Here is a 26,985-nt window from a genome sequence, read left to right as displayed (position 1 = left end):
ACAGAATTTCTCTAGCTCAGAAAAGCAAGTTTGTCATCTTAGAACAGGGGTCAGCAAACTTCTTCAGCTGGGGGCCGGTCCACTGTCCCTCAGACCTTGGGGGGCAGACTATATACTGGGGGGGGGATATATGAACCAATTCCTATGCCCCACAAATAACCCAGAGATGCATTTTAAATAAAAGCACACATTCTACTCATGTAAAAACATGCTGATTCCCGGACCGTCCATGGGCTGGATTTAGAAGGTGATTGGGCTGGATCCGGCCCACAGGCCTTAGTTTGCCTACCAATGTCTTAGAATATGTCCCTCCTCCCCAGTTTAGGAACTCCCCATTTTACAATCTGCAACCCTGGCACTGCTTCATCTCCACCCACTCCATCCCACTCCAAAATATAAAGCATAGAGTGGTAAAGAATTGAGGCTTCTTTTTGTCTCTATTACAGATCCACAGCTATAGAACGCTCCCCCATCAGATATGTGTCTGGTACCATCTTTCTTCAGTTTCAGGAGGAAAGGGAATATTTGGAGCTTTGGAAGTTGGACAGGAGACGGTTAATGGATCCAGGAATCCTGCTCAAATTCACCTTAATGGTCTAGGCAAAATTGCTAAATGCTCTTCCTCTGTTAGGGAAATCAGCTGTTTGCTGTCAGTAGCTGACCCACAATGATTAGGAAATGATCTGGCCAAGAGGCATAGTAAAACAATGGCCTTACGCACACAGCCTCTGAAGTGTAGCACTTCCTAGGCTCCCCCCACCACCACCTCACATGGCACTTATATTTTCAACAAACACAGACACACATCCTTACAACATTCAAGGACTGCAAGTGTAAATGATTACACATGCACATGGGAGTCCCAGGCACAAAGATGCAAATGCACATCTATTAACAGCACATATATATTAGACACATTTCACCTCTTTGCTGGGAGGAATACTTGCATTCCCAGGGCAAGCATAATTGTCATGCAAAGTGTAAAGAGGCCCAGGGAAAGCAGAGGAGTACATGCCTTTGAGATCCATTGATCAAAAGTGCTGTCAGTGTGGGCAGGATCAACTATTTTTAACACCTCTTCCCCCCTTTTCTTCCTAATGTAACACTAACATCTCAACAAATGAAACCAATCTGTAGAAAATGTAAGTTGAAAAAAGAGACATTGCACATACTTCTGTAAACCAAGAAATCTTTAATAAAAATATCTTGTTGTTGTTGTTGTTTAAAAAAGAATAGGATAACTGTTTCAATAGGCCCCTTTCCCTTTAGACATTCACTTATTTACACAAACATTTACAACCTACCTATGATTTAAGCAGCTTGAAAGAAATGCAATAATATTCAATATAAAAAGCTCCACGGGGGGGGGGGGGAGTTCTGCACAATCCCAACAAAGTTAAGCACTTCAGCTCCTTGTGATTTGAAATAGGAGAGTTAAACACTTTAATCTCTCCCACTGAAATCCAAGGGACCCAACAGGACATAACTTCAGCTGGAGCATGCCTGTAAATATTAAAGGCACTGCTGAAGTGTAGAACACATTGGCATTTAAAATATGCTTCCTATAGAAGAACTCCCCATCAAACTCAGTGGGACTTACTTCTGTGTGCAAATATGCGTAGGATTGAACTGTATACTGAAGAGTCTCTTTGGTATATAGGAAATCAACAGGAAAGCACTTAATATTACCTATTAGGTCCCACTGATTTAATTATTTCTCTTTGGTTATAGAGTTCTGCCAACCTTATTGTCAGTGAGTTGACATCCAACTGTGAAAACATATTGCCTACTGCCTAGGGCTCCCTTGGATCCTCTCAGTTTAGTCATTAATGGATCACATGGAAGTTACATGCATAACCCTTGCTGTATTGAAGAATAGCAAATTACTTGTGACTGGGCAAGCAACCTAGTGATGTCACATCAAAGTAAGTGGGCATCATTCTTCGAACATCAGAGCTAGTACAGGCTGACGTTCATGCCACTCAAGGGTCTGGAGAAATCTGAAAGAGTGAATGCAGTTTCACAACCAATACTGTGTATCGGTTAAATGTGCAAATGCCTTCTTAAACATTTAGGAAGCACTATATTGTAGGTTAATTTCCAGTGCTGTCCTACAGAGACAGGCATAAGCCAGGAGAATGAGCAAAGATGGTCTATTAAAATAATAATAATCGCCAGGGTGTGTGTGTATGAATCACCTGCTTGACAACAAACCTAACTGAATATCAGCAATGGTACTTTACTTTTTTGCCACAGACTGAATGGGAATAATAGAGGCAAGGTAGAAATGTCTGTTCCATGGAGCACATTTTAATAATAATTTTAAAAATGGAAGGATCAATCAAATTGCGTGGGGGTAGGAAGCAGAGAAGCCCCTAAAGACAGAATTTCAAGCTCTTATTAATCTCAGGCTTTAATTTTTTAAAAAAAAATACAGAAGTCGAATCTTTCTTTCTAGAATTGGAGGAATCGGCATGCTTTCCATTTAGTGATAAGCAAAAGATGGTGAAGTTTAGCCCTATTCATTCTGTGATCTGAAACTGACAAGTTTTCCTTACCTGTCTCGCTTTGGTGGGTTCCCTCTCTCTGCTGTTTCATTTCCAACTCTGTTTAAAAGTCAAGGGAGGAGGTGGAGAACAAAAGAAAAGCTGTTAAGCGCGCAGATCGCTCCGTGGATCGACACCCAGCGATTGTGTTACATTTGTTGGGACTGTGTCGTGTCAAAGAGAGATTTGGAAGACTTCTTTTTAGAAGCCGGTGCTTTTGAAAGGAGGAAAAGGGGGAGGAAAAGCCACCAGCACTTTAAAGGTTAAGTTCCTCTGCCGAAGAACAGGCGTTTGATCCAAGCACAACAGAGTGTAGCTTTTCAACCTCGCTAGCCAATGAGACGAGTTGATGGGCGGAGCGAGGACTCTACAGAGGCAGGCTTATTGTTGGGGTTTTTCTTTTTCTTTTTTTTTTTTAAGAAAAGCATTTCCTCCAAACCCCCTCCCCCCCGCACACACACCATTTTTTTTTTTTTTTTAGTTTAGTAAATTAATGCAGCAAGAAAGTCTCAAGATCCGGCGAGTTCTATGGAGGTGAAGATGGGGCGAGGAGGAAAATGGACTGGATCGAGAGATCACTGAGAGACTTTCCTCTTCGGCTTCCTCGCTGATCACCATGGGAATCCCAGCCCCATGAAACTTGCCCTTAGCTTCCTTCCCCACTTTCGCCCCGAGCGATGGGACACCTTCCCTGCAGCAATAATAACTTATTCGTGGGGAAAAGATCCCGGGAAGCTGGAATCGACAGCAGCGAAACGTCGACCCACCGGGAAAGCAACGTTTCCGGAACAATGCAGCAACTGCATAAGGAGGATTGCAAATTCCCTTGGATATAACTGAGGAAGACACCCCGGGCGCCCGAGGAGATTATCCGTTGGGTTTCTTACTCCCACCCACCCCCAGTTTCCCCCCACATGGCCAATATATTCTCGTAGCATTCTGCATGGTCCAGAAGCCCGGTGCGCGCACTGGGATCCTACTGGAAGGAAGGAAGATTTATTTGCAGGGATCTGGTCATCCAAGCAAAGCTGTTAACACCGAGAGCAGCGCTGGAGTTTAAATGTCCATTTCCCCCTCTCTCTCTCCAAGGTGCTGAAACGTGGGGGGGTGGTTTGCTGTCCAAGGTCCTGAAATCCCAGCGCCTCGCCCGTCTATGTTCAACTGCCTCCTCTTCCCCACGCCACCTCTAACTGCAAGGATTGTGTACAAAATTAACAAAGAGGATATTTTCCACCATTTTATCCAGTCTGGTATTTATTTATTTATTTTTGTTTCTAAGTGCCAATTCGCTTGTTCTGACGTGTGGACTACAAATTCATCCGATCTGAAAAATGTGTAACCTCAATGCACTTGGAGTCTACCTTTGGGAGACCATAGTATTCTTCAGGTAGGCTGTTTTCTAAACCACTGAGCTAGGGGTGTATGGGTATTTGAGATTGCAATGATAAGATCTGGCATGTGCGTTGAGTCCTGCTTGAGAAAAGAAAGGCCTCCTTTGGGATATCCCCACATACTTTTCTCTCTCTGGTTATTTTCTGTTTCTAATTGTTTAATTCAGAGTATAAGGACTTCTGACAGCTTTATGAGTTACTCGGTGTAATTAGCACTGCATTCTCTGCCTGTAACCGCAGTGCTGAAAACGCCAGGTGCTCAAACTGGTAGGAATGCGACAACTAGTGGTGATGGCGAGGGTTGCATTTATACTCCACGAAACTAAATATTTCATTTTCCGACTTGGGAGGGAAGGATGCAAGTTGAGAAGAGCAATGTTGTGATTATGCCTCTATCATCATTAAACTTTCAGAATCACTTTGTGCTAGGTGAATTATTCTGACTATACCCAACAGATTTAGTAGCAATATATATACTCTACTATGAAATTCAGCTTTAAAAAAAAACTTTCCACAAAAGTTATCTTCTGTGGTTGTTGTTGTTAACTTTGCACATCATAAGATGAGATTGTCAGTGAAATCCTGTGCATGTCTACTCAGAGGTAAACCTCATTAAGTTCAGTGGGACATACTGCCAGGTAATTGTCTGTGGGATTGCAGTATGTGTGAGGGTCTGTCTCCAAAATGACCTGGCCAGCACTGTCACATACTTCTCTCAAAATATCTTACTAATCACAGGGAGGAAATAATTATCTGTCCTGCTGTGTGAGAATGAACAATGCAATCTTCTGAGATAATGAGAGGTGTCATATGAGCATATTTGGAAACCTATATTTGTTTCACAACCTGCAGGATTCAGAAGTATTACACTCCATTTGAGTTGCATGACTGAACCACTTCATCCTCCATGTGTTTTAGTAGTGCAAAGATGTTGTTTTGACAGAGAAAGCTGAATTAATGATAGATAGATATTGATACATTTTATATATAGACACATTGCCAAAGCAATGCTTCTTTCTTTCTTTCTTTCTTTCTTTCTTTCTTTCTTTCTTTCTTTCTTTCTTTCGACACACTATTATAATCTCTTAGATGTTGAGAATTAATTGGCTTTGTTCTAAGAAGGTCAGTTTTGGAAGCCTTTTCATTCTTCCAATTAACCAAAATAAAATAAATAAGACCTCCAGTACGAAACATATTTGCCCTTCCAGAGGTCATATAATACAGGAAATCTGCATTTACAAAGCATACACATGCAGTGCTGAATGAAAGCATATGCAACCCTGCATGCCATAGACTTCAGTGGGACTTATACTGCCTATCTGTGTACAGGATTGCAACCTTAAATCAGGAGAAATGTGTCATATGCTTTCGCCCTGAACTGAAAATATCTTAAATGTAGATCTCCTCGTGGAGTGTGGTAAGCTAATCTCTATGCAGGACAGTGAAGAGGTTACACTGGAATGCAAAACAAATGAGAGAGAGAGAGAGAGAGAGAGAGAGAGAGAGAGAGCGCACAATATTTAAGAAGAGAGATGAACATTACGTGCCTAAACAGTTTAGAATGTCAGCAAAGCCTCCTAAAAGAAACAAGAAAGCTTTTCACCTAAAGTTATAGCAGGGCCTGTAATAGATGGAAAACAAAGATCGTTCCTCCATTCCAAGGACTAATCAAAAGCAGGGGATATGTATAGTTAAATTTTCCTATGCTTCCATCTTGTTCCAGTTTAGAATGCATGAACTTTGAGTAAGTCATGTTTTATATGAAACATATGCATTGAGACTCCTATTCCTTGAGAATTTTAGGTCCTGCCCATTCCATGTTTAACTACCTCACAGGCATGTTGTGGAAAAGAACCTTCATAATGACTGTATCAGCACAATCCTGTAACGCAAACTCAGCCCTACTGAGTTCAATGGAGCTTACTCCCAGGTAAGAAGGTGCAGGATTGCAGCTGATGTTACACAGCTTTACGCTGGTGTTTTTAGATATTTGCCACAACTACCCTTCTGGGTCTAAGGAACTTGGAGCAACCTTAGCCTGACATCTGCAAATATTCCCAAAAGCAACAGTGTCTGTAGAAAAGAGTTTCTTCCTGTCTCTTGTACCTTCCACCACCATGATGCTCATCTTCAGCCCAATCATTTGAGATTTTAGTGTAGTGGATTAAGGGCTATTTGGAAAGTTAATAAAAACCAATTATCCCTGCAGAGTGATATGTGATGTTAAAAATGCAACAACCTAGTAATCCAATAACCCATGATATAACAGAAATGTGCAGTGCATTAGATAGCATTGTATGCCTCCTCTCCCCACCAACCTGTCAAACCCAAGTAGTTTAGGATTGAAGTAAGAACCCATACTGCGTCAACACATAGTCTGCAATATGAAAATAAAAAAGGGAGGGGAAAGCATATACAGCAATTACATGAGAGATGAAAGCTAAGCTTCTGTTGAAACATAAGGCCTTCTGTAAGCCATTAAAACCTTCCAAATCTGTAGGGACAAATAGCATCTGGTATGTGATTGCAAACATTATGATATTGCCAATATAATATTTGCCTCTGTTACGCTCAGAGTATTTTTGAAAGAATTTGATTCAAACGGGCCTTTCATGGAAGAAGTTTGGACATCAGTATCCTTGTATCTGAGCAAGCCTTTGCAGGCTGCAACAGTTTCAATATATAGCTAGGCTGAGGCTAAAAGATAATGGAAAATGGCATTTATGTTTGACAAATCATAGAATTGTAGGGCTACCAAGTCTTGTCTACCAACAGCATTATAGACAGAACTCTACGAAGTCCAGGTATTGTTAGAGCACAAGTGCTCTCTTTTATAGTATCCTCAATGCAAAGAGCAAAACTTTGCTGCTAATTAATACAGAGAGTGATGCATCTAAATGCCTACCTGCCTAACAGATACAATCACTGATCCTGGTTGTCCATACAAGGTGCTCATAATGTACTGAGACGAATATCAATGTGAGCTTACAAATATATACGGTAATTTTTAAAAAGTGCTATTTTCATTCAGTCTCATTTGTATTGTCACTGTCTAAAATAAGTCCATAAATGATCTGTCTAAGCAATGAATATCCAATCCATATTTTAAAGCAACTGGTCATATCACAGACATAATTTGGGTTGTGCATTGAGGAAGATGGTTGCTGGTGCATCTTTAAAGTTCATTAAATAGGGCTAAGCTTGATTCTTAGCTCTTTTGTGCTGAAATAAATTAGAAGCAACTTTCCCTGAAGTTAGTAGGAAGGTTGGTTGGTTGGTTGGTTGGTTGGTTGGTTGGTTGGTTGGTTTGGACTTCCAAGAGAAAGTAGTATCTGAGGCTACATTGCACCAAAAAGCAGTCCCTCAGATTCACAGAACCTGTTATACATAGATTAGGCCTTTCCTGTAGTGATGAGTTTGCACTTAGCAGAATAGTATTGGTTGGTAAACTGCAACTTCCTGGCTGTTCAAAGAACCTGTTGGATACACTTAACTACTTTAGCTATCATTTTCCTGCATCTTGTTGATTTCCATTGCAAACACAGTTCTAACGGATGAGAGGCTGCCATATTAACATGTTAATTTCCATTTCTATTTAACACAAGAGTATAGCGATCTGCTTTTCTGGAATCTCGCTAGAAATAAACTTTTTTTAAAAAAAAAGTAGAGAAAAGAAAAAGCATTACTCTTGCCCTTGGGACATAAAAATGCAGCCGAGGTGCTCGCTTCGGCAGCACATATACTATAAAAATGCAGCCGAGATGCCAGATATCCAGTCTTTTCATTGTACCTCTGCAGTGCTGGATAACATTGCAGTGGAATTTGTAAGTAAGACAGTAAGAGAGGTTTCCAGGACCATGTGTCTAATACCATGACCCCATTGTTGTTGCTTAAAGGAATGCTTTGTACACACTAAGGGGTGGGGGGAAATTATTATATTTCTGCTCTAGCCTAGTCTTTGCCTAAAAGAGCTTAAACCCCTATTATTATTATTATTATTATTATTATTATTATTATTAACTTCTCTTCTGTTATGTACAGTCCATAATTTAATCCCATGTTTGTCTTTTATGTTATATCTTTTTAAAATTCACATTTGAAATATTCATCACAATATTAAAGAAAAAATAATTTTAAACATGTAATTTCTATAGAGTACATAATAGAATGACACTAACACTTCTCTTCCACACTTCAGTTAACAAGAGCTCTTGATCTCTCTCTCTGTTTGCTTCTTCGGTCTCAATTAGTCGACAGGATTTCTGAGAATCCCTTTGACAATTTTTAAATGATAATGGAATCTATAAAGTCCTGCAGAAGATTGATAGGAACAGGTTTCTCCCAAGTTGGCTTAATACAGGGGTGTTACTAGATGCTTAATAGATCTGGGAAGCAGGGTAATGGCAGATATTTGGATAAATGCATAGGGTACCTCTGGGCAAATTTAAGATAGGAATTGGCTGGGGTCTCCTCAACACCACAGTTTGCAACACACAGAACCACTCTGTAAGCACAGTACATATATTAAAAAATCATTTTTAAAAGAGGAAGAGGAGATTTGGGGTCTGACACTAACCATGTCCCTGGCTGACTTGCTCACAATGCAGCACAGAAAAACTAATGTGGCCAATTTGGTCTCTCTTTTTTTAATCCGTCTTAGGTTCCTGTAAGATATAAAAACTAGTCAGTTAGATCAGTCCAAAAGCCTATGCAGGCTACCATAATTTCCTTCCAAAAGCCACCATCCCAACATCTCTGGAGAACTTTCAAGCCCTGCACTGAGCTGCTGTCCAAACTTCTGTAATTGTCACCACACTTGCTCCTACTAGAGCTCCTACTAGAGCAGCGGTAGGCAACCTAAGGCCCGTGGGCCAGATGCAGCCCAATCACCTTCTCAATCCGGCCCACGGACGGTCCAGGAATCAGTGTGTTTTTACATGAGTAGAATGTGTGCTTTTGTTTAAAATGCACCGCTGGGTTATTTGTAGGGCATAAGAATGTGTTCATTTCCCCCCAAAAAATATAGTCTGGCCCACCACATGGTCTGAGGGACAGTGGACCGGCCCATGGCTGGAAAAGGTTGCAGACCCCTGTACTAGAGCACCAGGGTCATCAATTTGTTCTTAATCTTGAATGACTCAGGGCAGATGGTGGTGGTCATAAAAAAAGAGGGGTCTTAGCTCTGTAGCAAAGCACATGTTTTGCATATAGAAGGTCTCAGGTTCCACCCCTGACATTTCCAGTTTATAGAATGATGTAGCATGTTATGGGGAAGCTCTCTGTTCAAAACCTCAGAAATCTGCTCCCAGTTGGAGTAGACAATTCTGGACAAACAGGCCACATCTTTTTTCTTTTCTTTTCTTTTTTATTTTTTACAAACTATACTGAAAACTTTAAAAACTATTACCAATCATATTTGTCTTCCAAGACAAAGACATGTGCAGATGTTAAGTCTGGTACTATGCAGTCATCCACATGGCATCAAAAGAAACCTGGAAAAGCATTTATGTTGTGGACTGAGTATTTTCCATGGTGGGCAATAGTAGCCGTATTGGTCTTTTGCAATCTCAAGCATCTCCTTTGGGATTAAGAGTGGTAAAGTAAAGGTTCAGAATTGTCCTTGGTTGTCCCCTTTGTTAGTCCTATGCCCATGGCAAACCCCTCAATAGCCTGCGTTGTCGGAAGAGTCAAAGGATAAGAGGAAAGCAGCTTTCACATTCATTTGCAGACATCATCTGAGCAATGTAGAACTAGAGGCGGTAGGATTTGTTGCTCTCTCCACAAAATGACTCAACTCTGTAATGAAAGCATTTGGAAGAGGCAGAGCACTGCAGCAGCCACAAGTCCCTGCAAAAGGCTTGGACAGATAGCTTTATAGGATAACCCCCCTATCCTCATGAGATTTGGTCAAGAAAGAGTAACATTCCCAGCACCAGAATGTGGACGTTTGTCAATGTCCACTAATGGAATAAAAGCAGCAGAAAGTTCTCTACCTTTCTGCCACCTTTCTGTCCATCCATACCATGCTAGTATACACAGACATTTCAGAGCAAATACACAAAGCCTCCTTATAAAAGGGAACTGCAAGGTGTGGGCTAATACAACGGAAGGATCATTATTTTTTTACCTGCCACAAAGTGATTTGAGAATCAGAGAGATCAGAATATGAGTAAATGTTAATTTCGAATTAGGGTTCCTATATGTCAGAATGGAACTGTTTCATTTCTCCAAATCTAGGTGCTTAAAGGACCAGTGAAGACCAGTTTTCTAGCCTGTTTACATTTGGTACTAAAGCTACAGCCGTAACTGCACTTGTTAGCCAATGGGTCTTCCTTCTGCATAAGCATGGTTAGCAACATAGGAATCTAACCTAATCAATTAATGAATACCCCACCCATCTGGCTGGGTTTCCCCAGCCAGATGGGTGGCTTACAGCATGTTTAAAAGCATAATTAAAAAATAAAGCATTAAAAACCTCCCAATACAGGGCTGCCTTCAGACGTCTTCTAAAAGTTGTGTAATTCTTTATCTCCTTGACACCTGAAGGGAGGGCATTCCACAGGGAGGGCACCTTATATCAAGACCGACCGGTTGGCCTCTCTAGGCTCAATATTATCTGCACAGGCTGGCAACAGCTCTCCAGGAATTCAGACCGGGCTGACTCCAAGCCCTATGGGGAGATGCTAGAGGTTCAATTTGGAACCTCCTGGATGCAAGACAGATGTTACCACTGATCTATGGTTGCTTCCCAAAGGATTGTGCTGTGAGGAAAAGTTCCCTAAATCATCGTCATCGTCCCCTCCTCCCTTACTTTTAATGCATTGTTACTCTGATTAGTTCTCTTTACAAGCTGACTTCCTGCTCTTACTGTCCTTTGTACTTTCACTGGCACTGTGGCAATGGGCAAGTTATTTTCATTTGTCACCTTGAGTGTTGTGTTTAATGGGATCATCTTTTCAAAGCTTCTAACAGAATTCCAAACGCACTTGCTTGGAAATGAGTTCAATTACTTTCTGTGGAACTTACCGTACTTGCAAGCAAGGATGTTCAGGACTACAATCTAAGTCATTCCTTTTCCTCCACCCTCTTACCCTCTCACCCTCTCTCTCCCTCTCTCTCTCTCTGTCACACACACAGAGAGAGGGGGGGAGGGGATTTTGAATGATTTCAAGTACTGGCTGCGATTCAAAAATGCCCCAAAGAATCTGGATAATTCAGCATTAGAAAACCTGGTGAAATAATTGATAACCTATGCATAAGGGGGGGGAATCACAGGGTGAGAGCCTACAAAAAAGGCAAGATGCCTAGCTGAAGAGATAATGTTTGATTATGTTTTCTGAGCCAGTTTAATGTGAGGCTACATTTGTACAAATAAGTAACCAACCACTGCAGGGGGTGGGGAGCCCTGTTTAGGGAAGTTTTAAATGTCTGGTGTTTTGTTGTATTTTTAATATTTTATTGAAAGCCGCCCAGAGTGCCTGGGGAAAACAGCCAGATGGGTGGGATATAAATAATAAAATTATTATTATTATTATTATTATTATTATTATTATTATTATTATTATTAAAAACTTGCTGGGGGGAATACTGGAAAAAGTACATAGTAAAGTGTCTCATGGCTGAGCACATTTCAATGGCTTATTAACTCTCATGCTTCCTTCTGTCCATAAAATATCTGTGATGCCTCTCCATAAAATATCCATGATTATCTCTAAAATTAATAACTGACAGGTACAAAGCACATGGATGTACAAAGATTTTACGTAGGCTGAGATCAACAAATTACTGAAAATTCACAGGTCACTATTTTCTGACATGTAAAGTGACAGGCATTGACTCTCATTGCCGAAGACGTGACTGTTTACATATTAGAAAATGAGAAAGCTACAGACCTGAATAGTTTGCATTCATGGAATCATAGGCCATGAGGCCTAATCCAGTGATCATTAATATCAACCCTCTGTCCTAAAGCAGACATGTCTGTCTTAACTAGGCCTCATTAAATTTTGCTAAATAAATAGTAGAAGTGAACATGTGTTTTTGGTCTGGTTTTAGTTTATTGAAGATTTTAATTATTCTTTTGAATTTTTAAATTCCTGTTATTAACTCTGTCTCTTTTAACTGCTTAGACATTCCATCTACAATTGAGCAGTATATATATATATATATATATATATATATATATATATATATATATAGTTAAATAAATTGCCCTGTATTCTTATAAGTTTAATAAGTATCCCACCAGAAAATACCAGCAATAAATAAGATACTTCACTGGCAAATTATTCGCCATTGGCAGTCTGCTAGCAAAAGCACCTAAAGGCAATATATGCCAAACTACACAGAATTTTGTTGACCAAATCACAATCTTAATATTGCCAAACTTTCTGATAATTAGAGAGCCTAATGACTAAGTTCCAATATGCTGGACATCTCCCCTTCCAAAACCACCACACAATAGTCTTCAAGAGGGAGATGACTGAGAGAAAGATAGGGAGAGAGAGAGAAAGGAGAGGATGTGCTCTTCAGAACAAAATGCATTATATATAGACAATTATTCATGTGATATCTTGCACTGTGTAAGCCACTTACTTAGCTAACGCATTGCATCATGTAAATATGTTGCGTTGACAGCAAACAAATGTGTCTCTGTTGCATCAGTACAAAATAAACCATCTTGACTGACAGATTCACTCTCATATCCCATTCCACAGAGATCTTTTTTTAAAAAAAAAGGAAAGGAAAAGGCTAAATTTGTAGAACGGCCTTCAGAAAGCTGAGGTGTTTCAGCCTTCTTTTCTTCTAAGGAAAAGGAGAAATAGTTAGAAAGGGTTTGCCGAAACGAAAAGCAGTGCATGCATGGTACAGCAGTTCTTGCAGTGCCATCAATCATTGCACATCGTCTTCAGATGCAAGCCGCCACCGGCAGCCCAAGATACACCAATAGATGACTCCCAAGACGAACTCCCTTCCATGTTTGTTTTCATTAGCAGCACACATTTCAAAGGAAGCTGTGCAATAGCGGCAATGTCCACCCACCCCCCCAGAAAAAAAGGAAAATCAATGGGTGAGAGCGGCATTTTAAGGGGAAATTCCTGCTGCTGCCTCCCACACAAGCCAGGCCTCCCATCATTTTTCTTATTAATGTCCTAGTGGGTTTGAGGAGAGAGAAAGCCTCTAGTTCTGTTAAAAACCAACACAGTTCATTTAGTGCCTCCAAGCAGAAAAAGGAGAGGCGGAGGACGGACACAAGAGGAAGCTGGTTCCATCTTGGAATATATTAAAATTCATTTTCAAAGATCAAACATTCTAAAGGGAAAGGTTCAGGATCATATTCCCTGAATTCAAATTTGGGGCTGGCCAATCCCCTTCACAGTAAAACTCCCTAAAGCTGGACATCACATTTGATGGTCTGTTGCTTGACAGGGTAGATACAAACTCTTTGCTCAGGAGCCTGTTTTCCTCTCCACAGTTTATCGCATTTTGCCAGAAGTTTAAATTTGGATGTGGAAATCAGATATGTGAAAACAGATATTAAAGTGCTGCCTCTTATACCCCAGAACGCTCACACATTTTTTATTGTTGTTATTGAACAAATGCTGAGTGGGTTTCCAAGCAAACAATTTATTCGTGGAGTAGCGAGGTATCGAAGGGAAACACAATGATTCTCCATCTTGTAGAAGCAAAGCCTTCTTTTAAGGACTGTCAAGTAGAATTAAGGTCACAAAAGTCTCTCGGCCTCTCGGGATTCTAAAAATGGAGGGATTTGGAAATAGTGCATATTCACATACAAAACAAACCCCAATAGAAGAAAATGACAGACTCATTATGAATCATATTGGCCAAGAAAGTAAAGCATGGCTCCCTTTCCCACCCACCACCTGCTCTGCAATCTCATAAGGCTATATCTGGAAATAAACTGCACCAGCCCCTTTCATTCTGCTCCATCTATCACAGTCACCTTCAAAATCAGTCAAGAAAGTAAAAAGCCAAGCTGGCCCATAAGAAACTTTCCAGGCCAATATTTTCATTAGGTCAACCCAAAAGTCACAAAATGATGTGCTGGCTTAATCACACCAGATTTATGAGAATCGGAAAGCTTGCAGACTATTTTGGGACATTTGAGTTGGCCGAATAAAGCTATTGTGCCAATATGGATTTTAAAATCAGTGGGATTCATATTTTTCAGCAGCATGTCAGTGGCACAAATGAAGGGCGAGACTGAGGCTATGTACATACTAACCGGTTTGTTGCACAAAAATATAGCTTTTCTCAATCTGGAATCATTCATATTCATCCTGAACACAGTACTTTCAATCTAGATTGATTCCAAGATCTTGCTGTCCACAAGGTTCAGTGTGATTACTTGATAAGCATTTGAAAACCCACCCCTTGATTACATTATCCATGCTTGCACATGCCCCGGGTGAATGAAAAAGAAGTGATAATTGCAAGCTTGGTATGTGCCCACCCACAGCCCCATTGGGCAGGTGTGGAAAGACCCCCTCCTCCATTGCCAGGACAAACTGCAGGGTAATGCAGAATCAACCTGCAACAAGCTTTTATTTTTGGAATTTATTTTCTCAAGAAGCACTTTTCAGGGGCAAACAATATGCATCAGATCTCAGTTGTGTGTGGACTACACAAAAACAATAACAAGTACTCACGCCATTGATTCTAGAATGAAATGTGTGTATGCAGCCTGAGACTAATTCATCTCACTCTTCCACATTTATGTGGATTTCAGAGTTCTGACATAACGCCTTTTGTCAGTAAACAAAACAGTCTTCTAAAGGAGTGCCACTGTTGTGTGCAGCTAAGAAGTCATTGCTGTCTCTTAGAGCCCGTAAGCACTATATTAAAAAAAAATTCTCAGATATCAGTGTTGACAAAGGAATTACAAGGGAAAGGAAATCACTGCACAGACCACATTTACCTATAAATTCTTCTCAGAATGGAAAGGTTACATTGATGCATTATGTGTTTATAAGGGTCTAGAATAGTCAAATGTCTGCACGTTATTCTCCACTTTAGTTCTACTCAGAGCAGACCCATTGACATTACTGGACCTAAGTTTGTAATGTCTATTGTTTTCTGTGGGTCTAATCTGAGTATGATGAACATTGAACCCAATCCTGCAAGACATTCAGAGGGGGGGGACTGGTAAATTTACTTTATTTAACAGAGATGTTATTTCAAGTAGTTTGATAAACAGCTGTTGCTATTATCTGTAGGGAATCCATAATTGTACTTTGATCATTACTATTTATTTATTTAAAAATATTCATCCTGGTACCAGGATTACAGCTAGATGCAAGGGCTGCCTTGATAGGACCAGTTCAGGGCTGCATGGCTGCCATGGAAATATGTCTCTCAATATGTCACTGACCTAACACATACTGCAGAGAATGTTCTTTATTTTGCTAGTGCTCTTTGCGCTTGGGCAGGAAGCAGGGCTCTGCATTTGAGGGGGGGTTAAGGTTCTCTTGGTCACTGAAAGCGGCTGGCCTTGGGCTTGCTGATCAAAAGGTCGGCGGTTCGAATCCCCGTGACGGGGTGAGCTCCCATTGCTCAGTCCCAGCTCCTGCCAACCTAGCAGTTCAAAACCACGCCAAAAGTTCAAGTAGATTAATAGGTACTGCTCCGGGGTGGGGGGAGGCAAATTACATTTCCTTGTGCTGCTCTGGTGTCAGTGTTCCATTGCGCCAGAAGCAGCTTAGTCATGCTGGCCATATGACCCTGAAAAGCTGTCTGTGGACAAACGCCAGCTCCCTTGGCCTGTAAAGTGAGATGAGCGCTGCACCCCAGAGTCATTTGCGACTGGACTTAACTGTCAGGGGTCCCTTTACCTTTACCTTTTTAAGGTTGTCTTGGTCAAACCATTGTCTGGTATAATACAGATTGGTGGCTGCTACTCCCCTGCAGGGGTGGAGGGCCCAATAAAGATGATCCACCCCAGAGACTTCTGGAATCCAATGGATTCTTGCAAACCCCGGGGGAGTTACTAGGTGGCAGTGCTGGTGATCATATATATCAGTGCCCTGGACTTGATATGGAATGGCAAAAAGAAGAGGATAATTTTCATGATTGTTTCAGAGGAACCTTTCCAACACTGGTTTTTAGGTGAAATTTGGGGAAAGGAGCAAGTCAGATAACAGCTGCAGCACAGACGGTGGAGATCTCATTGTGTAGTTATTATGTACTAGATCCTATTGATCTCATTAGTGTGGTGGCAAGGACAGGGAAGAAGGTGTTATTTATTGCCTCTATTGTCTCCTCAAGTAGTCATCTGGCAGAGCTGTAGGATGTTGGAGCCCACAGGTGCTTGCTGTGGCTAGCTTTTATGGCATGGCACTTTGGGGATAAAGAAGCTTATGTCTATGCTGACTTCATGGTTGAAGCAAATCCAAATGAGGTGTCCAGTCCACCATCAGGTCCAGTTTTGTGTGTTTAGTCTTTGAGGCCTAAGAGTGTGGACAAAACGCTTGAGATGGTGTGCCTCCTTGACCAGTGTGTCCTGAACCCCTGTCCTACCTGGCAGCAAGTCAGTGTGCCACGTTCAAAGTCCAAGGGTCCATCCACACAAGCAAAGTCCAAAATCTGAAGGTCAGGAAACAAGGTTCAGGGTCAATCCAAGTAGCCAAGTCCAGCAGTCAGGATACAGTCCTGAGTCAAACCCAAAGCACAGCCCCATGGAAATCCAGGAGCATCCAAGTCAAGGTCCACATGGGCAGTTGAGCAGACAGAGCACCTCAGCTCTGTTGCCCTTTTATACTTCGCATGCTGATTGCAACATCTGGGCTTGATGAGGCATGTGGCCCTCACCTGCTCCAAGGCTATTCCAGCTGAGGAATAACACACCTTCTCCCAGGGCTAGCGAGCCCCAGCTGGCCAGCTAGAGAGTTGGGCTATGGGGCCTTGCCTGCTTCAGCCTCTTGGAGTGCCCTGCTTACTTCTCCCTATACCTCAAAGCCTGCCTTGTTCGTGGAGACAGGGCCCCCTCTGGTGATGGGTCCTGCTGCACTGGCCCCCATCCCCTTGTCATCCCTCATCATCCCGTGAGTACTTCCTACACCAACCTCTCCTTCCCCATCCCCAGCTTGCCCCTGTGTGTCTCAGTCCTGCATACACCCCTCACTGTGATCCTCTTCTCATTCCCCCTCCCCATTGTCCTGCCAGTTCATGATACCTTGTCTGCCATGGCTAGTTCAAGCAAGCCAGGGGACTTGACCAGGTGAGCTCAATTTGTGGTGAATGCATCAGAAGGGCAGGGTGCTCGGTGCCTTGAAAGAGGTGGAGCTGTGTCCTCTCCTTAAAAAAAACATACTTGATCCAGAGACAGTGAACAACTACCACCCAGTCACTAATATCTTCTTCCTGACACGGTAGTTGCCATTCAGCTTTAGATACTCTTGAAGGGTATACCAACCAGGGTTCAGGTCCAAATCAGCCTTGGTCACCTTACTGGATCAGGAATGAGACTGAAGAAAGTAAGATCCGTTGGGGATGATTGTGCCACATTTGCTTGGAGTGTGTTGCAATCCAAAAAAGGGCATTTTTGGTACAGACTACCCAACTATGGAACTTACTTTCCTTCCAGATAAGATCTGTGAGCTTTCACTACCAGTTAAAAACTCATCTTTTGGTTGGATTTCTTCTCCTCTGTACCCTGCATTTCGGTATTTTTATTTGTACTAGATGCTGTGGATTGTTCGATGTGGATTGTAACTGTGCTTTTAATTTGTTCAGAACATTTTAATTATTGTTGTGAAGGTATGTTGCCTGAAAAGTAGTCTATAAATCTAAATACCTTGTTGCTGCTGTTTGCGGTTGTTGTTGTTTGAAAGGTGGTCTCATTAATTGCAGTTGGGCTGACTTCTAAGTAAGTATGATTCACATTGCAAACATACTTGGAAATAAACCTCGTTGGTTTATGTTCACGTGATCTCTGTTCACTCTGGTATGGCTGGTTCCAGTTTCAGGTGGCACTTAGACAAAGTGTTTCCTCTTGGGAGGCTCTGGTGACTTTACCTGGTGACAGTGCCACGCAGAAGCAACATCTGCATTGCTCTGGACAGTGCTGGGTGCCTGGGTCCAGCTGTCATTTTAATTCTTCACTATGCCCTGCTGCAGTGCTATGTTTGTGCCATTGTGAGGGGTTTTTATTTTTATTATTAATTATTATTAATTTTTCATTAATAAAAATCCAATGGAGGCCACATCAATACAATGCCAAATCACAATACAATCAAAAGAGCCAATTAAACAGTTCCAAATTAAACATTTTTGGATGACTTCCCACATTGTGAAGGATTTAAATGGTGGTTTGACCCAGCTACCAGTACTGCTGGCTTGAGGGGGGGATTCAAAGGGGGGAGACAGGGCAGGTGTCAGTGATGGGCTCTATGGATGGCTGGGGGCCTGGCAGCTACCCAGGAACACCAGTCCACAGCTCCAGGCAAAGCATGCCCAACTGGAATAAATGGCAACATTCCCACTAACTTTACTGTTGTGGGTTGCACTTCTTGTGTTTAGGATGGATTCACACATGCATAGGGATCAGTGGGCATCTCATCACCTGATGGCATCACTTAATGACCATCAGCTAAGAGGAGGCCTTTCACTGGCTACAAAACGATGTGAAGTTTGTCTATGGTGTTTCGTTTGATGTTAGCTGTCACTCGTATGCAAGGAATCGCTCAACACTGCAGTGACTGACCAATGAACATCCATTTGTGAATTCACCCATAGGCCATCCCTTAGCTGTAGAATGGCCTTTGCCAACAAGGTGGCCTCTAGATGTTTTATGCAATGACTTCCATAAACCTCAGTCAACTGCACCATGACAGTGGCCATGCTGGTTGGGGTTGACTTGAAAACATTTGGAGGGTTCCAGGTTAGGGTGCTATAGGATCACTGTACTATAATTGCACTTCTGAGCCTAAAGATAAGAAATGCAAATAGACAAAGTTAGAACTTGTGCTGGACTAATTTCTAAGGATACAGGAATGTGAAACTTTTAAGTTCCCCAAACCGCTTCATCAGATTACTGCCTGATAAACACTTCTGTGTGAAACGAGTTTTCACATTTGAACACTGATAGTTCTTTAAGTGTATTATCACCTTGTTTATTTTGCATTTCTGTTTTCAAAAATATTTTTATTGTTACAGAAACATTACGGTGCGTGTGATTTGTGATGGACTGAATCGGTTATCAGGGTGTTCTTTTTAAAAAAGAGTTTGCTGTGCAATTTCATGAAATCAAAGGCAACAAGATTCTATACATGCTAGACGTTGCATCTTCAGTCAAGAAATATATAGGAAGAGATAGATAAAATCCACTGCTGCTTACAGAAAACCACAGCTGCAATCTCATATCCAATTTTGACAAATGATAAGAGTCCATGCATGGAGACCGCCAAACATTTATAGCAAACTGCTCCTGTGTGCCACATCCATGCAAATACAAATGTTATTAAGATGAAGTGATATAGATAGAATAGCATCAGATAAGTAATAGGGAAATCAAGGGACGTATTCAAGCTATGCTGCAGTAAATGAATATGCTCCCAATGGTTTCAAGAGGCTGTAGTTATGGCTTTCATTCTTTCTTGACTGCAAATGAGACACTGTCTGAATTATACATTCATTGTATTCTTACAGCTCTGATCCTCCAGGTGTAGGAGATGCCCTTATGATGAGCCCTTCACATCTAAATCTTAAACATAAGTCTAAGTCCCATTGATTTCAATGTGTTTAAGTTTGCAGCACTGCCTAGAGTGAGATAAAACAATAAGGCATGTGTATACATCTTTTGCAGGCTCAGGGTTTGTTCTGTGGTAAAGAAAAATGAGCGTCTCACCAATTCTGCTTAGGCCTATGAATGAAAATTCATATACAGTGCATTTCCTAAATGCTCAGAGTGGTCTACATAGCAAATATTGTCTCAGCAATCCTTACAATAACACAGCAAGGTAAGATAGCATTATGACCCTTCATATTACAGGGGGCTGACTGAGGATGAGACTCACTTAGGTTGTGAAGTGACTTCACATCTGTGGTGAAATTGAACTGATAGTTCAGGCATTTAACCACTGTGTTATAATATGGAAATGGATAGATGGATGGACAGATAGATAGATGTGTGGCTCATGACATGATCACAGCCAGCTTAATCGAAAATGAGATAGGATTATACTTAATGCCATATGTCATACCATACCAAATTGCTTGCCCCATACCTTGAATTGCAGGAGTGGTTCATCTCGTACAGTGGGCAATGCCATTAGGATGTATCAACTCATCTAGTATTTTGGGCATGTACAAAGACAGGCATTTCCAGTTGCCTCTATGACTTTGGAGCCAGGGTCCTCTGGAAAGTCACGGACAGTAAGCTTGATGGGAAATGTTCATTTTTTCCTTGGGCACATAATAAAAAAGCCAGAGCTGTCATTAAGCCTGTAGACAAGCCATAATGAGACTTGCTGCTTTGCAGCCACTTGCAAAGAACAAAATGTAAAGAAAGCAGGGGAGGGACAGGGACAGCCAATCTGAATTGAAATATTAACCATTTGAAAATAAATGTTTATAAATCAAATGAGCGAATAGTGCAAGAAAGGAAAACAGTTTCTAGTTAATGTTGCTGGAGTTTGGATCCCATCAAAATGGTTTGAGAAAGGGTGTCATTAACTGCATACAAGGGATACATCAAGAGCAACACTCCCTTTTTGTTGTTCCTGCAGTTGGGCTTTGGCTCATTGACGGCTTGCTTTGCTTACGAGGCTGCGTGTTGTTCTCCTTTTGCTCTGCGACAGTGAGCCACCTTTTGCTTAGCCGAGTCCTACCGCAATCTCAGCCTTCCGTGGCTCTCCTTGGTTTTAATCAGTTTAATTGGGCTGTTTTATAGGTTTGGAAGAAGCTTTTGCAGCAAGGAGATGCGGGCGAGAGGATGGGGCCCTGGCACGTAAAGTTCGCTGCAGTCTGAAGTGCATTTGTTTCCTCCCTCTCCTTTTCTAAGCATTTCCATTTGGAAAGAGCCTTCTGAATGACTAACACGCCGTGCAAGGACAATTTTACCCCACCTGTCATCTCCCGTGCTTTCTGTTTGCATGTACAATATAACCATCTTCCATGGGGTTCCCATAAAAAGGGTGTAAGCATATAATGGGGGAGAAGGGGCCATCTTGGCTGAGTCACTGCGGACAGAACTAAGGACTCTTCAAGGCCAAAGAGTTTGTGACCTGGAACTAAGTGGTCAGACTCTAAAAGCTAAAGACCTCAGCAGGCTCTCTCATGTACCCAGTGAGCACCGACTGCAGTTTGAAGAGCCCTGGAATTTACACCCTCATTGAGCTGCAATGGCATCATTCAGCCCACGGCTGTAATTCAGCCACTGATGAGGTTAAGCTGTTCAAACAATGAGCTTCAAGTAAGGCTGCATAACAGCTTAACACATAGTGAAAACATTGGACTTGTCAACAGATTTCAAGTGGGATTCCCCTCCTGCTTTCATGTCTAGGTACAAACCATGGGTGAACATTATCTGTACCAGGTGTAAATAAACTCAGGGTTAGGACTGTGTATTTGATAAAGGGGAACCATACCAGAATGAAGGCGTCTTCTTCTATTTATCCCCATGTCCAGTGCTTTTTTGCTTTTAAAAAAAAATGTTTAGGGGCATTCTCATTTCCCTACTCATATTGAAAAACTGCCCCTCAATGAGGTCAAACTTAGTTTCACAAATTGTTTAGGGGTATGTGTACCCCCAGGAAAAAAGCACTGCCCATGTCAGTTCCAGTTTATTGGTTAGTTTTTCTAATTAGGCTGTTTTCCATACAATTTGATACCATTGGTCCATGCTTACTCCTGACAGGTCTCTCAAAAACACACACACATACATACCCCACTCACACACAAAAACAAATCTCACTACAGCCAACCAAAGACAGCCAACCGCATCCTAGGCTACCCTCAACCTCTCTCACCACCAAGAAAATACAAGTGAATAGTAAAAGAACTCACACAAGTGATACTGACACAAAACCCCACACACATACACTAAGTAGAAGAATAGAAGCATTGCCACCCAACCCCACCCCACTCACCATTCCCCCTCCTCCTCTTTTCTTCCTAACCTAACAATTTAGGCAACACTAATGTCTCACAACAAATGAAACTGATCTGTAGAAAACACAACTTGAAAAAAGAGCCAATACACATATTTTTGGAATGTGGCCTTAAATTCTAGTGATGCCTCTTGCTTTTCCAGATGCAGGATAGAGGCTAGTGTGTGGGCACGTGTAGAAACTATTTTACTATAAAAATGTTAATGTTGCCCCATCCACTTTTTGCCTCTGTGTTCTGTAGTGCGTTGTCCAGAATGAAATGAGACCCTCAAGCTGAAAACTGTTACCCACTCAGTCTATATCATATTATCGCCAGTCCATTCTCTCTCACACACACACCCCTCCCTCAGTCACTGCAGGTTGCTTTTCTTCAGCAGTTTGCACATCCTCCATGCCTCTTTACACTTCGTATGGTATTTGATCTTATGCTTTCCTTCTGCCATCTTCAGGACTATCAAATTTCTGGCTTTTTAAGACCCTGTAAAATGTGAGTCAGCAAGTCAAATTTCAAAATCGCTTTCCTTATCTTTACTTCTTACTTCTGCGATATTCTATCATTTCATATCATTTGATAGGCAAAGAATTAAAAGACACTTGATTTGGGATTTGTGTATGTTCATGTGGGTGCTTTTTGTTTTTTGTTTCTTTTTTAACAGATGAGGGAACAGAAGCAGAGGGAGGATATTTTAGCCACATTAGAAGCACTGAAAGCTCCTGCATATCTTGCAGAAAACTACCCATTCAGAGGCCACACACGTCAGCCAGAAATACATTCAGAAAATGAGCCTGGCTGGTTTTTTAATTGAATTATATACAAATATTGATTGTGCTGCCCATTTTAATATTTAATCTCTCTCTCTCTTTTAAAAAAACTATGCTTTCTGAAGATTTTTTCCCCCAGGCATTTTAAATTACTGTCTAATTATTTTTATGCAGCAGGTGGCAGAATATATATAAAAAGTGCTAATGCAATAATTAGAACTACACTTTGGAGAAAGTTTGAGGGCATGTGAGTCCTGTCTTCTTCAGGAATAGCCAATTTGGTGTCCTCCATATGTTGTTGGAACACAACTCCCTTAATCTATTACCAATAGCCATATTGGCTGGGATTGATGGGTGTTGGAATCCAATAACATCTAGAGGGGTCCATGTTAGCTACCCTTGTACCAAAGTTAGACATGGGGAACCTTTTTAGTCTAGTCATGGTTTGAGGAAAATTGACTCATAGTGAAATGGGAAATCCTAGGGGGCCATGTCTGGACCGTGGGATGAAACTTCTGCACATGTGTGAGCGGCAAAACCCGGAAGCAGTGGCGTAGCGTGGGGGTGCAGGGGAGGCCGGCCGCACCGGGCATAACATCTGGGGGTTAGGGTTAGGGGGCGCAAATCCACGGGTTAGGGGGCACAAATTACTTGCCTTGCCCCGGGTGCTGACAACCCACGCTACGCCACTACCCGGAAGTAACCCGTTCTGGTACTTCTGGGTTTCCCGCGGTCCGTAATCCGAAAACACGTAACCTTAAGCGTCCATAACATCAGGTATGACTGTAAGTATGTGCATGTACGGAAGACCCAGAAGGTACTGGACAGTCTGAAGTGGGTAGGTCAGAGAAAATATCTAACGAGAATCAGGGAGGAAAGAACCAGTTAAATATGAAAATGGGAAGAAACAGAAAAAGTTGTGCAGGTTAGGAGGAGATGTGTTTGAAGGAAAGAATAGCTAAAGCAGCTCCAAAACTGTCAAGAGTCATATAGGATGACGCCAGCAGGTTCTGTTTTTCAGTTACAATCTTGAGAAAATGGAGGGACACTCTCCTTGAGTCAGACTACAGAGGGCGTGATGCTGAGATGCCATATGAAAATATTCAGAAGGCCAATTTCTGATCCATGTTGTATGTTACATTGAATATCAGAGCTGATAGATGTATATCAGGATATACCATTTAATCACTTATTTTAAAGAATAATATCCATTACTGAAGGAGCAAAGTTAGGTAGCTCACCAGTTGAGACTGGTACACAAAACAGGAATGAATGCAGATAACTATAGTTAAAAATGATGTCTTGCTTTCTCATTTGGCATATTTATGAGGCATGTCCCTGATTATTGTTTTCCTGTGCTTCCCTTTGTCAGAGATACTAAACATCGCTTTATAAGCCGCCTGAGTGAGAGAGCTATTTATTTATACAAAATTGTATACCCTGCTTTCCCCTTTCAAACAGAAATCACTTGAATGTATTTATGAAAGATGGGTTTATATTGTGATGAAAAGTGCTACCCACCAATGACAGAGCAGCATCGTTGCTTGAAGTAAAAAGAGCCCTGGTGGAATCAGACCAAAGGCCCATCCAGCCCAGCATCCTGTTGTCACAGTAACCAATTGGAAGCCCATAAGCAGGACCTGAACACAACAGCATTCACTCCACTTTTCCTTTCCAGCTACTGGCATTCAGAGGCATACTATCCCTGATGCTGGAGGTAATTCAGCCTTATCCTCCACAAACGTGTCTAATCCCCTTTTAAAGCTCTTCGAGGTGGTGGCTATCGTGACATCTTGTGCTGTGTGAAGAATTACTGCCTTTGTCGCAAATCTTCCAGGTCTTAGTATTATGAGACAGGGAGAAAAACCTCTTCCTATCCACCTTCACAGCATCGTACACTGTTTTCACACGCTTCTCCCAATTGCTGCCTTTTACTCTCAACTGAAAAGCTCCAAATATTGTAACCCGTACTCCTAGGAGAGATGTTCCAGCCCCGTTTTTTTTTTATTTTGGTTGTTCTTTTCTGGAACTTGTTTCACTCTGCAATATGCTTCTTGAGTTGCGGCAGCAACACAAGAGATGAACATCAGCTGGTATTCTTGATGGCTTTCCTACCTTTTAACAAAAGATTACGATTCAGCCACAGTTAACAAGAATGGGGGATATATGACAAGGCAATAAGGCACACAAGAAGTCAATGTAGTTGTGTTGCGTCACAAGGAAAAAATGACAAATGCCTTTAGGTGGACAACCAAATTATCATAGAATAGTGTGCAAGCATTTTAGCTGGTAAGCAAAGCAAGGGGAGGAGAAAATGGGAGTGATGTTGAAGCCATGGAGTCTGTATCTGGGCACAGTCTTACAATGGAATGGCAGAGGGGATTGCAGACATTCAAATAATGATGCTTAGGTCCTCTGCAGGTATCAGATTGAACCAAGTGCTGGGTGGGGCTGATGAAAGTTGTAGTCCAAAACATCTGAAATGCACCAGGTTGGTGAAGGCCATGTTAACCCTTGAGTTGAGTCCCCAAGCAGTTGCATAGTGATCACTGAGATCTAATTCCAGGTAGAACTTGCTTCCATCTAAAGAACAGTTTGCATCAAAAGCAGATTGGACTTGTGCTGGGCTCCTACAATAGGTACCAGTTCATCTTAATAATGATTCCTTGTGAGCACTTCCTGACCACTAACTTTCTAGTGGTGGCCATTGACCAGCAAAGTGGTGGCCATTGACCAGCAAAGCATGGAGGTTACTTTCTAACATGGACCAACCTTCAGCATGCTTAAGAGTAGAGCTGCAGACACACTGGTTTCTTGGTGCATTATTTTTGAATGAGTGGCCAGAGGTGGGGAAGGATGGTTAGATACGATGCAAAATATTATGACATTCAGCAATGTTGGAAAAGAGAAAGCTGCTGACAGTTGACAGAGAAAGTGTGAAAATGCTCACAACTAGTAGCACCATTCAGAGTAGCTAAGGTCCACGTGCTTTTCTATGGAAAGGAAGGGTTTACGAAACAAATGTGCCTGATTCATCTGCCATGGATGGGGGAAGCTACTGTATGAATGGCTTGTGCCCTGTTATTTTTGAGAAATAATTCAGCTACCCCATTGCAACACTGATCTCTGTGTTCAGGAAGCACTGCAGATGGCAGAGCCGGTGTGCTGCAATGGTTAGAGTGCCAGACTCTGACTTGGGAGAGTTAGCTAAGTCTTCTGCAGACCTTCCCCACCCACAAAATGCAGAAATCAAAAGCGGAAGCAAAACATCCTTTGTTGAGGGCCTGCAAGTAAAAAATGGTAGCCCTAATTACCTTATTTGCAGGTGCCTCCATTTTGCTGCAACTGTAATCAATGGCATTTTGCAAAATCCAGCCCTGCCTAGAAGACTAACTGATTCAAAGGACTGATGATAAGTTTCAGGAACCTTGCACTTTCAGCTGTGCCATTCACATTCCATTGTGGCATTCAGGCAGCAGTGTAGCTAGCCGCTCAGGTGCCTGGGGTGGTGCACACGCCCCGCAGCTGGGGGCAGAGAGAACTGCCTGTGGGGTGGGGCAAGCTGCCCATGGGGGCGGGGCGAGCCAAAGCATTTTGCATGGAGTCTATCCACAGCCTCCCCCTCAGCTGTAGGGTGGCTGAGGAGGTGGGCAAATGCAAGCCCTGAGCAGCTCAAAAAAGCAGTGCAGAGCTTGCAGGCAGTCCACCCACCGCCTCCCCCTCAGGAGAGATGCCCCATGGTGTGACACCCAGTGCCCCCCACCTCACCTAGCTATGCCTCTGGATTAGGCAGATTCATGGAGGAGAGGCTGTTGAAGACTACTAGCCATAAAGGCTGTGCTCTACCTGCAAAGTTGGAGGCAGCAACAGAAAGGGGTGTGCGGTGGGTGTGAGAGTTATTTTTTCAAAAACACATATTTTTGCCATTTTGTCACTTCCCCCCTCAGTGATGACACCCAGGGAGGCCCACACCCACTGCACCCCCTTTCCTACACCACTGCATACAGGCTAAGACAGCTGCTTGCTCACACCAACATGAAATAAATCAAGTCATCTCCAACTACTTTCTTGTGTCAGTTCCAAAAACTCATCTCTTGAAGCCCAAGAATCACTGAGCAGGCAAGCAATCAATTGAAACTACCTCTAAGCAACATGGAA

The 26,985-nt window shown here is 42.1% G+C and overlaps 1 protein-coding gene and 1 long non-coding RNA gene across 4 annotated transcripts in view; one reads left to right on the top strand and one right to left on the bottom strand.

Annotated features, from left to right (window-relative positions):
• LOC310839824 overlaps positions 1-2,761 on the bottom strand; it is a 117,710-nt gene extending 114,949 nt beyond the window's left edge. For both annotated transcript variants that reach the window (XR_014561672.1, XR_014561673.1), the window contains exon 1: positions 2,559-2,761. This is a non-coding gene — a long non-coding RNA (uncharacterized lncRNA). The remainder of the gene's footprint in view (positions 1-2,558) is intronic.
• A 292-nt stretch (positions 2,762-3,053) lies between these two features.
• Positions 3,054-26,985, top strand: part of GLRA1 (glycine receptor alpha 1) — a 91,818-nt gene continuing 67,886 nt past the window's right edge. For both annotated transcript variants that reach the window (XM_083728744.1, XM_083728743.1), the window contains exon 1: positions 3,054-3,933. In XM_083728744.1, coding sequence (XP_083584870.1) covers positions 3,878-3,933 — 56 coding nt within the window. In that variant the 5' untranslated portion in view covers positions 3,054-3,877. The remainder of the gene's footprint in view (positions 3,934-26,985) is intronic.

Source organism: Podarcis gaigeae (assembly GCF_964106915.1).
Source record: "Podarcis gaigeae genome assembly, chromosome: 2".
NCBI classification, from domain to species: Eukaryota; Metazoa; Chordata; class Lepidosauria; order Squamata; family Lacertidae; genus Podarcis; species Podarcis gaigeae.
The sequence above is the reverse complement of the archived record's forward strand: the minus strand, read 5'-3'. Positions and strand labels throughout refer to the sequence as shown.